Raw genomic sequence first — 12,601 nt, 5'->3', positions numbered from 1 at the left:
CATCAAGCAAAGTTATTTATTACCTGGTACAAAAAGAATCCCTCCCCAAACCTCCTTTTTGGATCCTTTTCTGTGCAGCCGGCTGCTATTGGATGGAGTACTAATATCTTGGCTGGGAAATCCCCTAATGCAAATAAACGGATATCTCTCAGGTTGACTCCAGGTTGGTTATTTGGTCTCTCAGCAGACCTAAGTAGAGGGACTCTCTCTTTTGGACTTGAGCCCAAACACTCACCTTCTTTCTTGTTCTCAGACATGCCACTTTTATCCTTGACTCAATATATTTGCGTTTACTGCTTCTTTATTCTGACTTTTCCATGGCTAATCCCCTCCAGTCATGCAGATCTCATGTGCCACTTTGGGAGACTCTTTCAGGTCACCGTAGATAAAGTTGACCAATGTCCCTCAGTTGTTCTCTAACACCCTTTTTAATTTTACTCATAGCACTTTGGTCAGTGTATTTGCTTACTTGTTCATTATATCTCTCCACTCAAATAGAGTCTCCATTGGAATAGGCATCCTGTCCATTATATTACTCTCTATACCCAGAATATCTTATAGAGTTCATGGTACATAGTAGGTGATCCATTAGTAGTTATGTATGCACAGCAATAAACCTTGAAAGAATCTATAACAAACAATAATAATAATTACCTCTGAGTGGGAAATTGTTATTTGTTATAAAGTCAATTCTGACTCATGGCAAGCCCATGTATGTGGAGCAGAACTGCTCCATAGGATTTTAAAGGGTGTGTCCCTTTGTGTTCAGATGGTCAGACTTGTTTTCTGAGGCGCCTCTGGGTGGGTTCAAACGTCCAGCCTGTAAACTAGTAGTGAAGTGCTTAACCATTTGTACTGTCCAAATACTCCATTGGTGGAATCACTTTGCCATCAAGTTAATTCAGACTCATTGAAGCCCTACAAAACAGACTAGAACTGCCCCACAGGGTTCACAAAGCCATACTCTTTGTTACAAGAAGTGGCTGGTCGATTTGAACTGCCAACCTTTTCCATGATTCAAGCTCTTAATTACTGTACCACCAATGCTTCTTGATTGGGGAGTAACCCAAACCAAATTCACTGCATTGAGTCAATGCCAAATCATAGGGACCTTATAGGAAAGGGTAGAATTGCCTCTGTGGGTTTCTGAGACTGTAACTCTTCATAGGTGTAGGAAACCTCACCTTTCCCAGGTGGAGTGGCTGGCGCTTTTAAACTACTGCAGTTAGTAGCTTGACGCATAACCCACTACACCACCCAGGCTTCCTTGAATAGGGAGCAGGAGAGGTAAAATCATGACTTGACTTTCACTTTCTACCAAGGTGTTTTAGTTAGTCTTAAGTAATTTGAAATACTTACTCTAAAGATTAGAAATGTTTAAAAACATATTTAGACTAGGAAAGTAGTTGATAAAATGTTTTGATCCTTAAAATAAGCTTTATTATCTGGAAGGTTTATATGGAATAATTTCTTCCTTGAAGATATTCAATAAGTCATGTATTGTTATAAAAAGTAAAACATCTATCAGTTTGGAGAAGCACTGAAACATGAAGCAGCAGGAACATTTCACCTAGTTTTCTTTCCTTTGAACTTGAACACCGTATCTTTCTGGTACAGCATTTAAATTGATTTCTTCTCCCAAAGGTAAGAAGATCAAATTAGCTTGATAAATAATTTATACTTATTTAAACTATATTACAGTTTACACATGTATTGGATATATTCATCCTGAGCAGGTTTTTTTCTTTCTTTAGATACACTAAACTTGCAATACTAAGTGTTGTTCCCAGGTCTGAATGTTAACAGCATATGTTTGAGAGACCTTCAACTTACCAAGTATTGCAGTTCTGTGATTTGTTTTGGAACCTCTTCTGACATCTGTGGACTTAGTTCAAGGACAGTTTATAGCACTTTTTTTTCCTAATAGGATGAACAAATGGTTAATTGTTTGCTTCGGTCACTCAAGTTCAAGTTAATGGATCAGGGTTCGATATAAAAACTCCAACTGGAGTGTCTGTTCAGCCACATTCTTGCTTTTCTAACCATAGATTCTCCTCCCTAGGGATTTTGCCCTGTATCTTCAAAATGATGGCAATCTCACTAACCTGGGGAATTGTTGTAGTAGTGTGCTGTTGTTTATGGCTTTTCCTGGGAATAAGGAGAAGGTAAGGAAAGTTTTATCTTTACATTGTTTTTTAGTTCATCTATTTAACGTTATTTTACTTATATTGTTATATAGTAACTTTGGTTTTTCTGTCCTTCGTTAAATTTTCAAGGGGATATTTTAAAATTATATGCATATATAACTATTGATCCATACTAATGATAGTGTATAAACATTATTGACAGAAACCTTAAGAGAACTCTGTGTATGTTTATGTGTATATATTTTTAAAATCTGAATTAGTTAGGATGCAATTGGCAAGTGAGAATCTGCAGTGGAAAGGGTTTCTTCCTATCATGTGAGTAAAATAGATGTTCTGACTTGTTAGATGTCTTCTTTTCTGCTATTTTTGTAGTTCTTTGTTTAGAGTCAGTCTTTCTGGACCAACTGTGTAGCCTGTATTGATTATTCCATTACTCTCCTCTTATTCATGCTAATCAATCTTGGTGGACCGGCAGACTTTTCTAAGTATATGTGACATCTCATTTATTGGTATGCATCATTTATTCATAGTTTATTTATAATTGCTTCAAGAATACAAGACATACAAAGGGAGTCAAAGCCATTTGTTTAACATGGCGTCTACACTGAGAGCAAGAATATTCTTATTTGTATCTTCATCATCCAGGAAAAGTTATTAGCATTTAGTAGGCATTCAGTAACTGTTTGTAGAATGCATGAATGAATGTATGAAGGAAGGATTTGCCATCATTTTCACCAATTGATTATTGGGTCATTAAAGAGCTGTGATGTTACAGTGGGTCAACATTGAGCTACTAACTAAAAAGTTAGCAGTTCGAACCCACCAAGAATGATGAAGGAGAAAGAAGAGGCTGTTTCTGTAGATTTACAGCCTCAGAAATCCTATGGAACAGTTCTACTCTGTCCTGTGGGGTTGTGATGTGTCAACTGACTCAATAGCAATGGGTAGGATTTTTTTCATCATGTCATTATGCTAATATGTAATATGTACTATGCCAACATTTCAGTGAAAGAGTAAGGCATTATTAAGAAAAGAGCACCTATAAACTGTAGAGTAAACAGAAAACTAAATGTATAATTTCTTATCTATCAAATATCTGTGTTCCTCTCCCTCCCCCCAGGAAAATGGGTGAACCACCTCTGGAGAATGGGTTGATTCCATATGTGGGTTGTGCTTTGCAATTTGGTGCCAATCCTCTTGAATTTATCAGATCAAATCAAAGGAAACATGGTCATGTTTTTACCTGTAAGCTAATGGGAAAATACGTCCATTTCTTCACAAATCCCTTGTCGTATCATAAGGTATTGTGCCATGGAAAACACTTTGACTGGAGAAAGTTTCACTTCACTACTTCTGCAAAGGTAACCTGTGCTGCACGTTATGTAGCATTCTATTTGTTTCTTATATTTTTATAACTCTATTTATGTTCCTATTCTATTTTATAATTTTGATGTATTTAGATATAAGGGTAGAGATATTCAAGAGCATGGGCCTTACCTGGAGATTTTCAGAAGTCCAATAAATGAAGTTAGGCATCCGCTCTTGGTACTAATCATTCATTAAAAAAAAAAAAAAGACAAAATAGACTTTTGAGGGACACATGATAGATTTGTCATTTCTTAACCAGCTAATGAGGCTAAAGTGGAGCCAGATGGTGCTGTGCTCTATGAGTAAGACAGATACTCTATCACTTACAACCCACACAGTGGGTTTATTGGAAAATTTAGACATTCAATCATGCTGCTATGTTCATGTTACACAATCATTTAATTTGTTACAGAAATGACCCAGAATTTTGGCATCTTGTAGATGTCACTAAAGAGGCTTTGCTAGAGAGAAAACTGTTAACCAATATTTACTGATTTCCTCCAAAGAAATGTTAGCCTTGGTCCCTGTCATTAAGGAACTTAGAGCCTGGTTAAAATACATCCACAAAGAATATACAGGAGAACTAATGGTACAAACACTTAAGATTAGCACCACAGTTTATACCCACTCACTGCTATTGATTCAACTAGACTCATATCAACCCTATAGGACAGAGTAGTTTCTCCCTAGGGTTTTAAAGATTGTAAATCGATAAAGGAATAGGCTCATCTTTCTCCCAGGGAGCAAGCAGCTGGTGGGTTCAACTTCTGACCTTAGGTTAGAAGAAGCCCAGCACTTAGACCAGTGCACCACCGGGGTTTTTTTGTACCAAATTAGAATACATTCTGAAAGCATGTCATCTGTGTTTCATCAATTTACAGGTGCTGGTTGTGGTTTCATTCTTTTTTCTTCATTTGCTGCAGGTATTTGGTCACAGAAGTCTCGATCCAAGTGATGGACACACTACTGAAAACATCAACAAGACGTTCATCAAAACCCTGCAGGGTGATGCCTTGAACGCCCTCACAGGAGCCATGATGGAAAACCTCCTGCTTGTCATGAGACCTTCAACTCTTCCCAAACCCAACACGGCTGCCTGGGTGACAGAAGGCATGTATTCCTTCTGCTACCGAGTGATGTTTGAAGCTGGCTATTTAACTCTCTTTGGCAAAGATCTCACAAGGCAGGACTCGCAAAGAGCGCTGATGCTAAGTAATCTTGACAACTTCAAGGAGTTTGACAAGATCTTCCCTGCGCTGGTGGCGGGGCTTCCCATTCACGTGTTCAAGGCGGCACACAATGCCCGGGAGAAGCTGGCCGAAGACCTGAGGTCCGAGAACCTCCGCCGACGAGACCGTGTGTCCGATCTGGTTAGCATGCGCATGCTGCTCAATGACCAGCTCTCCACCTTCGACGACGCCGAAAAGGCCAAGACGCACCTCGTTGTGCTCTGGGCGTCGCAAGCCAACACCATTCCAGCGACTTTCTGGAGCTTGTTTCAAACGATCAGGTAACGGGCAGCCTCTCTATTTGTCTATTTGGATAGAATGCAGAATTTTCACCATTTGAATTGTTTTAAATGTACTCGTGGTACTGTCTCATGCTATCCATCGAGACTGTAATGTTGGCACATTCGTTCCCCCAGGTGAGTGAGCAGGTCTGACCGGTAAGACTGTTTTATCGCCACAGGGCAGCTCCAGGGAGAAGAATGGGCCGAAGCCGCAGAGGTCAGCTCTGCTGACGCTGGAGCCAGTTCAGGCCATCTGGCCCAGCCCTTTAGCTCTTATCCCTCATGACTACCAACTTAAATCCGTGAACAACCTTCCTAACTCAAAAAGAATATTTACTTGATTACTTACCACGGACAATGGACAGCATGCCTCCGCTGCCTGCCTTATTTCCTTGTGAATTTTGTACTTTGTCCTCACCCATACCCCGCCCCACTCAATTAGTAATTGTTGTCTCACGTTATTTGATCAACTATGATTTGTACTGGTCAGTCATTGTCTTTTATGATTGATAACCATTTGGCTAGATTTCACCTTTTAAAACTGTATAAGCATATAGCTTACCTAGCATGATTTATTCCCAACATGTTAATCTTTGGGGAAATTATTGTTCAAGTGGTTTATTAAAGTGTTGCAATTAAATTTGGATGCTTAAAATCACATCGACATAAAATTATTATCCCATAATATTGGGAATGCCAAGTTTCCACTGACACCTGATAATCTTATGACAGCAATATAAAAATATCTTCAAATTTAGTTTCAGAAATAAAAAAACACTAGTTGGTCTCAAATGTTAAATGTCTTCTGAAGTTCTTACTTGGGAAAACTCTGGAATAAATTCAGATACTGACTGTAAGGCTACATGATAGATTTTTGTATCATTTAGATAATATGTACTATGTTTCATAATAGTCACACTTTTCAGCCCAACATTTATGAGGCTCGATATATTGAGTAATTATGTAATATAGGTTCCTTTCCATGACTCTGATCCTCTTATGAACTTTAAGGCCCCCAAATGACTTGATTTCACAATTTAAAATGAGAGTAGAACACATTAAACTCTGAATGGAAAAGAAAGCTGTGCTATCTGAAATCATGGTGTGAATTTTTTTTTCATGGTGTGAATTTTAAGAGTAAATTAAATTTATCAATCTAGAATTTAGCTAGCTACTTATTTATCATATTTATCTTAGATGTGATACTTCATTCTAATTACTGTGCAGTTGATCAATTTGAGCATTCTGTTCTTATTAGAATAGTACATTTATAAGAGCTTGACCACAGTTTCACTTTTATGTAGAAAGGTCCAACTAAGACAACAACTCTAGCCAGTCTTCAAAACACATTATCAGAGAGAGTCAAAAGTAAATAAGAATATCATTTCTCACCTCTTTTTGTATCTGTTTTTGTTGATATTTACCATGTGCTGGCTCATGGTAACCTTATATATAACAGAATGAAATGTTGTGCAGCCTTATGCCATCTTTATCATAATTAATATACCCCATCATTAAAGGAAGTATGGAAATGATTAATGATTTGCAGACCTGTTTATATATCTGTACTTTTTTCCCTTTCTCTTAACCTTTAATAGGAGTCCTGAAGCAATGAAAGCAGCTATTGAAGAAGTGAATAAAACATTAGAGAATGCTGGTCAAAAAATTAGCTTTGAAGGCAATCCTGTCTGCCTGAACCAAATGCAGCTGAATGATATGCCAGTGCTAGGTATGCTTGCCTTTGTTTCCCTTCTTTTCCCTTCTGCCTCCACCACCAGCGCTTTCCCTGTGTACCAAGTCTTGCACACGGATGTTGTCTTACTCACTTCTCAGAACCATCTTATGGCGAGGGACTCTTCTAGTGCCTATGTTAGAAGTGAGGAAACTGATATTTAGAGGTTAAGTTATTGCAAACGGAATCAACCACAACCTTTCCCCGTGGCTCTCAATCCTACACTGTCAACTTCTGCCTTGCTCTATCTACCCTAGTCTGTCTCCCTTGTAATTATTTTCACCTGATGCCAATATTATAGTTATATATTATTCATTTTAATTAAATAAAGGGAGGAAAAGTACCATCATGGAGCCACAGTTCACTTCAGTTACCCTTGGTTGACGGAATTAAAGGGTATTTATTTTCCTTCCATTTGCTTTTCTACGTAATAGAGAAATACAGAAAAATTGTATTTTTATAGAAAGGAAGAGGCTGTTGTTATTATTTTTTTCTAAAGGAGACAAGTCACTCTAACCTTTTAGGGGCAGTGTCCTAGAAGGACAGGCTAGGCAACAAGAAACTTATGCTCCATGTCCGCCTCTCCCCTAACAACCAAAAAACCCCAAATTCACTGCCATCAGTCAATACTGACTCTTCGGGACCCACTATGGGTTTCTGGCACTGGAACTATTTACCAGAGCAGTGAGCCCAGTCTTTCTGCGGCAGAGCTGCTGGTGGTTTAGAACTGCGACCATGCAGATCACAGTAACCACTCCACCACCCAGGTGCCTTTCCCCAATGAGGGACATCTCAAATGTGTCACTTATCTTTAGGACCTTACTTTTCTCACTTGAAAACGGAAGTTATTCACAATCACATAATTAGTAGTAAACAGGATTGTTAGGGAGATAGCAGAGTGGCAGGTAAGACAGAAACTTCTTACTTCCTTTGTAAACACTAAACTATTACTAATGTACTGGTAGATTTTTGCTCAGGCAGAAAAACAACATCAGACAGCGTACTGATAAAATGAGTTCCTCTAAATATCAAATTGAAGCTACATTGAACACCCGGGAAACCTTTTTTATATAAACATGCTATCATCATTTTTTATTTCAAAAGTGATAAACTCTGATGAAGTCATCTCTAAAGGATTTATTGATACTTTCTAATGTTATTAGTTAGTAATTTCCATATAGAAATAAGATTATTATTTCATAAAATTATTGCCGTGTAACACCAATAATGACCAAGAATGTTATGTGTATCAAGTAAACTTGCAGCCATAATCTTTATCAAAATACTTCAATTAGCCTAGATTCCCAGTTTAAGAAACACATTTATACACAAATGAATCAATTATATTACATAATTATAGCCATTACTGAAAAAAACTTTTTGGAAAAATTTTCCCTGTAACCTTCTATTAGAGTCTGATCGTGGTTGTGTTGTAGGCTACTAGATGCCTTTTGGACTCTATATTATGTGGTCTTTGCATACTTGATTAACCTTTCTTGCTTTCCTTCCCTCTCTTTCTCCACCTCTCCTTCTCCACTGTTGTACCTTTCTTTCTTTAAAATATGTAGATAGCATCATCAAGGAGTCTCTAAGGCTCTCCAGCGCCTCCCTGAACATCCGGGCTGCTAAAGAGGATTTCACGTTACAAATCGAGGAGGGTTCCTTCAATATCCGCAAAGATGATTTCATAGCTTTTTATCCTCAGTTGATGCACTTCGATGCTCAAATCTATCCAGACCCGTTGGTAAGTGTCCAAGTGATGTCTACCTAGAGGAAATGTACCACTCAGTTGATTATCGTAGCCATAGGAATTATCCCTTTAATTATGTTAAATAGTTACATATTTTAGAAAATGTGTTGATAGCCTGAATTTTTAACTTTTATTCGTCTTTATCATTATTTAATCTCTGGTATATTATACTTGTAACTATGATAATAAAGCTGCCACTTTCTTTTTACTTAAAAACTACCTGCTCCCAAATCCCAAATATTGAAAAATACACTGACTCATCTAGTTTCTGATCTGAACTTTCTTCCTAATTCTGTCTAACCAAAGAACTAGTTTGCCAGCCAGGGTAGGGGACATCATAAAAATTTCCCAGCCCTTTATTTATTTATTTCATTTATTTTTTAATCATTTTATGGGGGCCTCATATAGCTCTTATCACAATCCACACATCCATCCATTGTGTCAAGCACATTTGCATATTTGTTGCCATCATCATTTTCAAAACATCTTCTTTCTACTTGAGCCCTTGGTAGCTCCTCATATTCCCCCTTCTTTCCTCACCCTCCCTCCCACATGGAGCCTTGATAATTTATAAATTATTATTATTTTTTCATGTCTTACACTGACTGATGTCTCCCTTCACCCACTTTTCTGTTGTCCGTCTCCCAGGGAGGGGGTTATATGTAGATCACTGTGACAGGTTCCTCTTTTCTCCCCCCACCTTACCCTTACCTTCCTGGTATTGCTACTCTCATTACTGATCTTGAGGGGTTTCTCTGTCCTTGATTCCCTGTGTTTCCAGCTCTTATCTGTACCCATGTACATGCTGTGGTCTAACCGGATTTGTAAGGTAGAATTGGCATCATGATAGTGGGGGAGAAAACATTAAAGATCTAGAGGAAAGTTTGTTTCATCAATGCTATACTGCACCCTGACCCAGTCCTTTATTTTTTATTAAACTCCAATCTCTTATTATTTTATGATTCAATATGGGATGTTTATTAAATTACTAATGAGTTAGATTAAAAAACAGAATTACTCTTTAGCTCTTTCATGTCAATATTATTTTCGTTAGGCTTTTATTTGGTTTGATTTTCTCCACATGAAAATTATGACCAGTCAATCTATAAATTACCTATCTATATATTCTAAACATGATTGACAGTTTCTAAGGGATGTTGGAAGAATAACAATAATGAGTATAAAAAAGAAGAAAAATACCTAAAACTGACTGTGGTATGATGGTACCAATCTTTTTTACTACATGCAAACCATTGAATTGTATGGTATGTGCATGATATTGTGAACAAAAGTGTTAAAAGAGATTGGGAGAGGGAAAAGAAAGAGAGAGATGCATTCCTTTAAAATGATCCTATGAGTGTGCTTTCTTTGTATTTTTTTGCAGACTTTTAAATATGATCGATTTCTTGATGAAAGTGGGAAAGCAAAGACCAACTTCTACAGCAATGGACATAGGTTGAAGTATTATTATATGCCCTTTGGATCAGGCGCTACAATCTGTCCTGGACGGTTATTTGCTGTCCATGAAATCAAGCAGTTTTTGATCCTGATGCTCTCCTATTTTGAACTGGGGCTCGTGGAAAGTGATGTTCAATGTCCTCCTTTGGATCAGTCCCGTGCAGGCTTGGGCATTTTACCACCATCACATGATGTTGAGTTTAAATATAAATTTAAATATTTGTAAATCTATGGTTGGAAAAAGAGGACTGTAAATCATGTTACAGGACCATAGAACACAATCTCTTGACAGCGCCTCTGGACAATTGCATTTAGTGGAGTTATGCATCCGGTCCAGTTCTGTTCCCTGATGCTTGTTCGTGGATGTTAACACGCCGGTGACAGTGTCCGCATCTCAGAATCTCACTCTGCACTACCAGAAAATAGTTTCTAGAAGCATGATCATTTAATTTTGAATTAGTGAATGAATGTTCATAGAGCTAGGTACTGAACTGTATTATTTCAGAGGGGGTAAAATCTCTCTCTCTATCCCTCTCAAAAATTAAGGTATTGCGATTTTTGCAATTCATCGACTGGCTTTTTTTTTTCCTAAGGAAACTGCTATATCATAATATAAACCACTCAACATTATTGTGAAAGATAAAAATTCACATTTTAGTGAAACTGTGCTATTTTCTTGATTATCTAGTGAGGCTCTTTAGGTGTGAACATATTACAAAAAGTACTTTAAATGAGAGTATCTTGCCTTTTAAGATATACTCTAAATAAAGTTTAGTTTTGTACCCAATATTCAAGGCTTTAAAAATGATGATGTCAATTTTCTGAAAACAAAGATTTTCCCTTTGTGTTTTAAATTATTATTGCTGTAAACTCTAATGTCTATGACAGGTTTTGACTATATGCTTCCATATTAATGAGATTTTTTAATAATTAAAAGGGAGTTTTTCTGTTATTACTAAATATACAGGAATGAAAAAAATTACTTTCATGTAATTTGTGGATTGTAAACTGGATAGAAATGACCACGAGCTTTGATTATGAGAAATGCAAAGAAAAACAGCTTGGGATTGTGTTTTATTCACTCTTTTTGTCATTAAGGAATTTGTAGTTGAAGGGAAAATAAGCCAATATTGATTCGCCTAGCCATTGTGTACCATGGACCTATGAGAAATTATTTTAAGTTTTGGAGTGATCAACCAAGACATTTTTATTAGTATTTCTCTATCTATTTATATCTGAATTATATTTATCATTTTTATATTAAAATATTGCAGCATTTGATGTTGAAATGAGTCATCTTTCAGAAATAAAAATATGAATGTGTGTGTTTTAAATATTCAGAATTTTAGAGTAGCCCCCTGCTGGTGAGCCTCAACAAGTTTCTTCCGGGTTTATGAGTCAGGAAAGCAAAATGTTTTCAACTTCTAGTCTTGTCATTTAATCGTGGACTTGTCTTTTATGAAAAGTATCTTAATACCAAGACAATGGAAATTATTTACAGGCAGTTGAAGAGTAACAAAATTCTTCATTACTGGAAATGATTACATATTAAATTTCTGTGTAGCTTTGTAAAATATTTCGTAACTTGCTGAGTGCATCCATACATTTTTCTCTGTCTTTCTTCTTAAATAGCAGAAGTTGGTCAGTTAAAAGCTGTGGCCCAACACCTTTGGGTTGAAAAACATCAAAAGAACAATGATATTTTGTGGCATGTGCACATGACATAAATTCACATCTCCATGTCCATTAGTGACGTTTTATTGGCATACAGTCAGGTCTATTTCTTTATGCCCTGCTACAGCTGCTCTTTAGAGGCAAGGGTGGCAAGACTTTGTTTTCAATACTGTGGACATGTTATTAGGAGAGTCCAGTCCCTGGAGAAGACATTGTGTTTGGTCAAGTAGAAGGGCAGCTAAGAAACGAGATAGATTGACACAGAGGCTGCATCAATGGGCTCAGGCATAGGAACAGTTGTAAAGTTAACACAGGACCGTGCGGGGGTTTCCTTCTGTTGTTCATACGGTCGCTATGTGTCAATGGCCCCGAACATCACCAACCACACAGCTGCTCTTGCTGTGCAATGGCTGGAATGAAGAGCTGCAGTCGATGCTGCGGCAGCAAAGCAACAGATATTTACATCTTGTTCTTTAAGGGGACCCACGTGGCATAGGAGCTCTGCATTGGGCTGCTAACCATAAGGTCAGAAGTTTGGGTCCACAGGCACTCTGTCCTATAGGATCATCGAGAGTTGGAACTGACCCAATGGCAGTGAGGTTGGCTTTTAGGCGGGTGAGGGTGGGATGGGGCGTTTAGTTATACAGCAATCTCAAACTTTTTTTTTTAACTTTTTCACTATAATTTTAACTTTAAAAGAAATGAACTACCATGTGAAAATGCCTTCATGTTTCAGTGCATATGGGAGACATCTTTTAAAAGCTGTATATAATTTTAATGTAAACATCATAATTTAGAACTGTATTAACACTGAACTATCTCGTATTAAAAATGAACTTTTCTTTGAAAAAGCTATCAAGCATTGTACTGCTAACTGAAAGTTCAGTAGTTTAAACCCACCAGCCTGCTTTGAGGTAGCAAAATGAGGAGATCTGTTCCCATAAAGACTTACTGCCATTTTT

The 12,601-nt window shown here is 37.3% G+C and overlaps 1 protein-coding gene across 1 annotated transcript; it reads left to right on the top strand.

The window, feature by feature from the left end:
* The first annotated feature begins 2,048 nt into the window (after nt 1-2,048).
* On the top strand, nt 2,049-11,243 carry LOC101638011 (cytochrome P450 7A1). Its single transcript, XM_004697569.2, has 6 exons — nt 2,049-2,165; nt 3,268-3,508; nt 4,439-5,025; nt 6,624-6,754; nt 8,326-8,501; nt 9,892-11,243. The coding sequence occupies exons 1-6, from the start codon at nt 2,086-2,088 to the stop codon at nt 10,189-10,191; spliced, it is 1,515 nt and encodes a 504-aa protein (XP_004697626.1). The 5' UTR covers nt 2,049-2,085; the 3' UTR covers nt 10,192-11,243.
* Nucleotides 11,244-12,601: the final 1,358 nt, after the last annotated feature.

The sequence above is a fragment of the Echinops telfairi genome, unplaced genomic scaffold, assembly GCF_000313985.2.
Source record: "Echinops telfairi isolate 266 unplaced genomic scaffold, ASM31398v2 ScPeMD7_1;HRSCAF=3_0, whole genome shotgun sequence".
NCBI lineage: Eukaryota > Metazoa > Chordata > Mammalia > Afrosoricida > Tenrecidae > Echinops > Echinops telfairi.
Note: the sequence above shows the minus strand (reverse complement) of the source record. Positions and strands in the feature narration are given on the sequence as shown.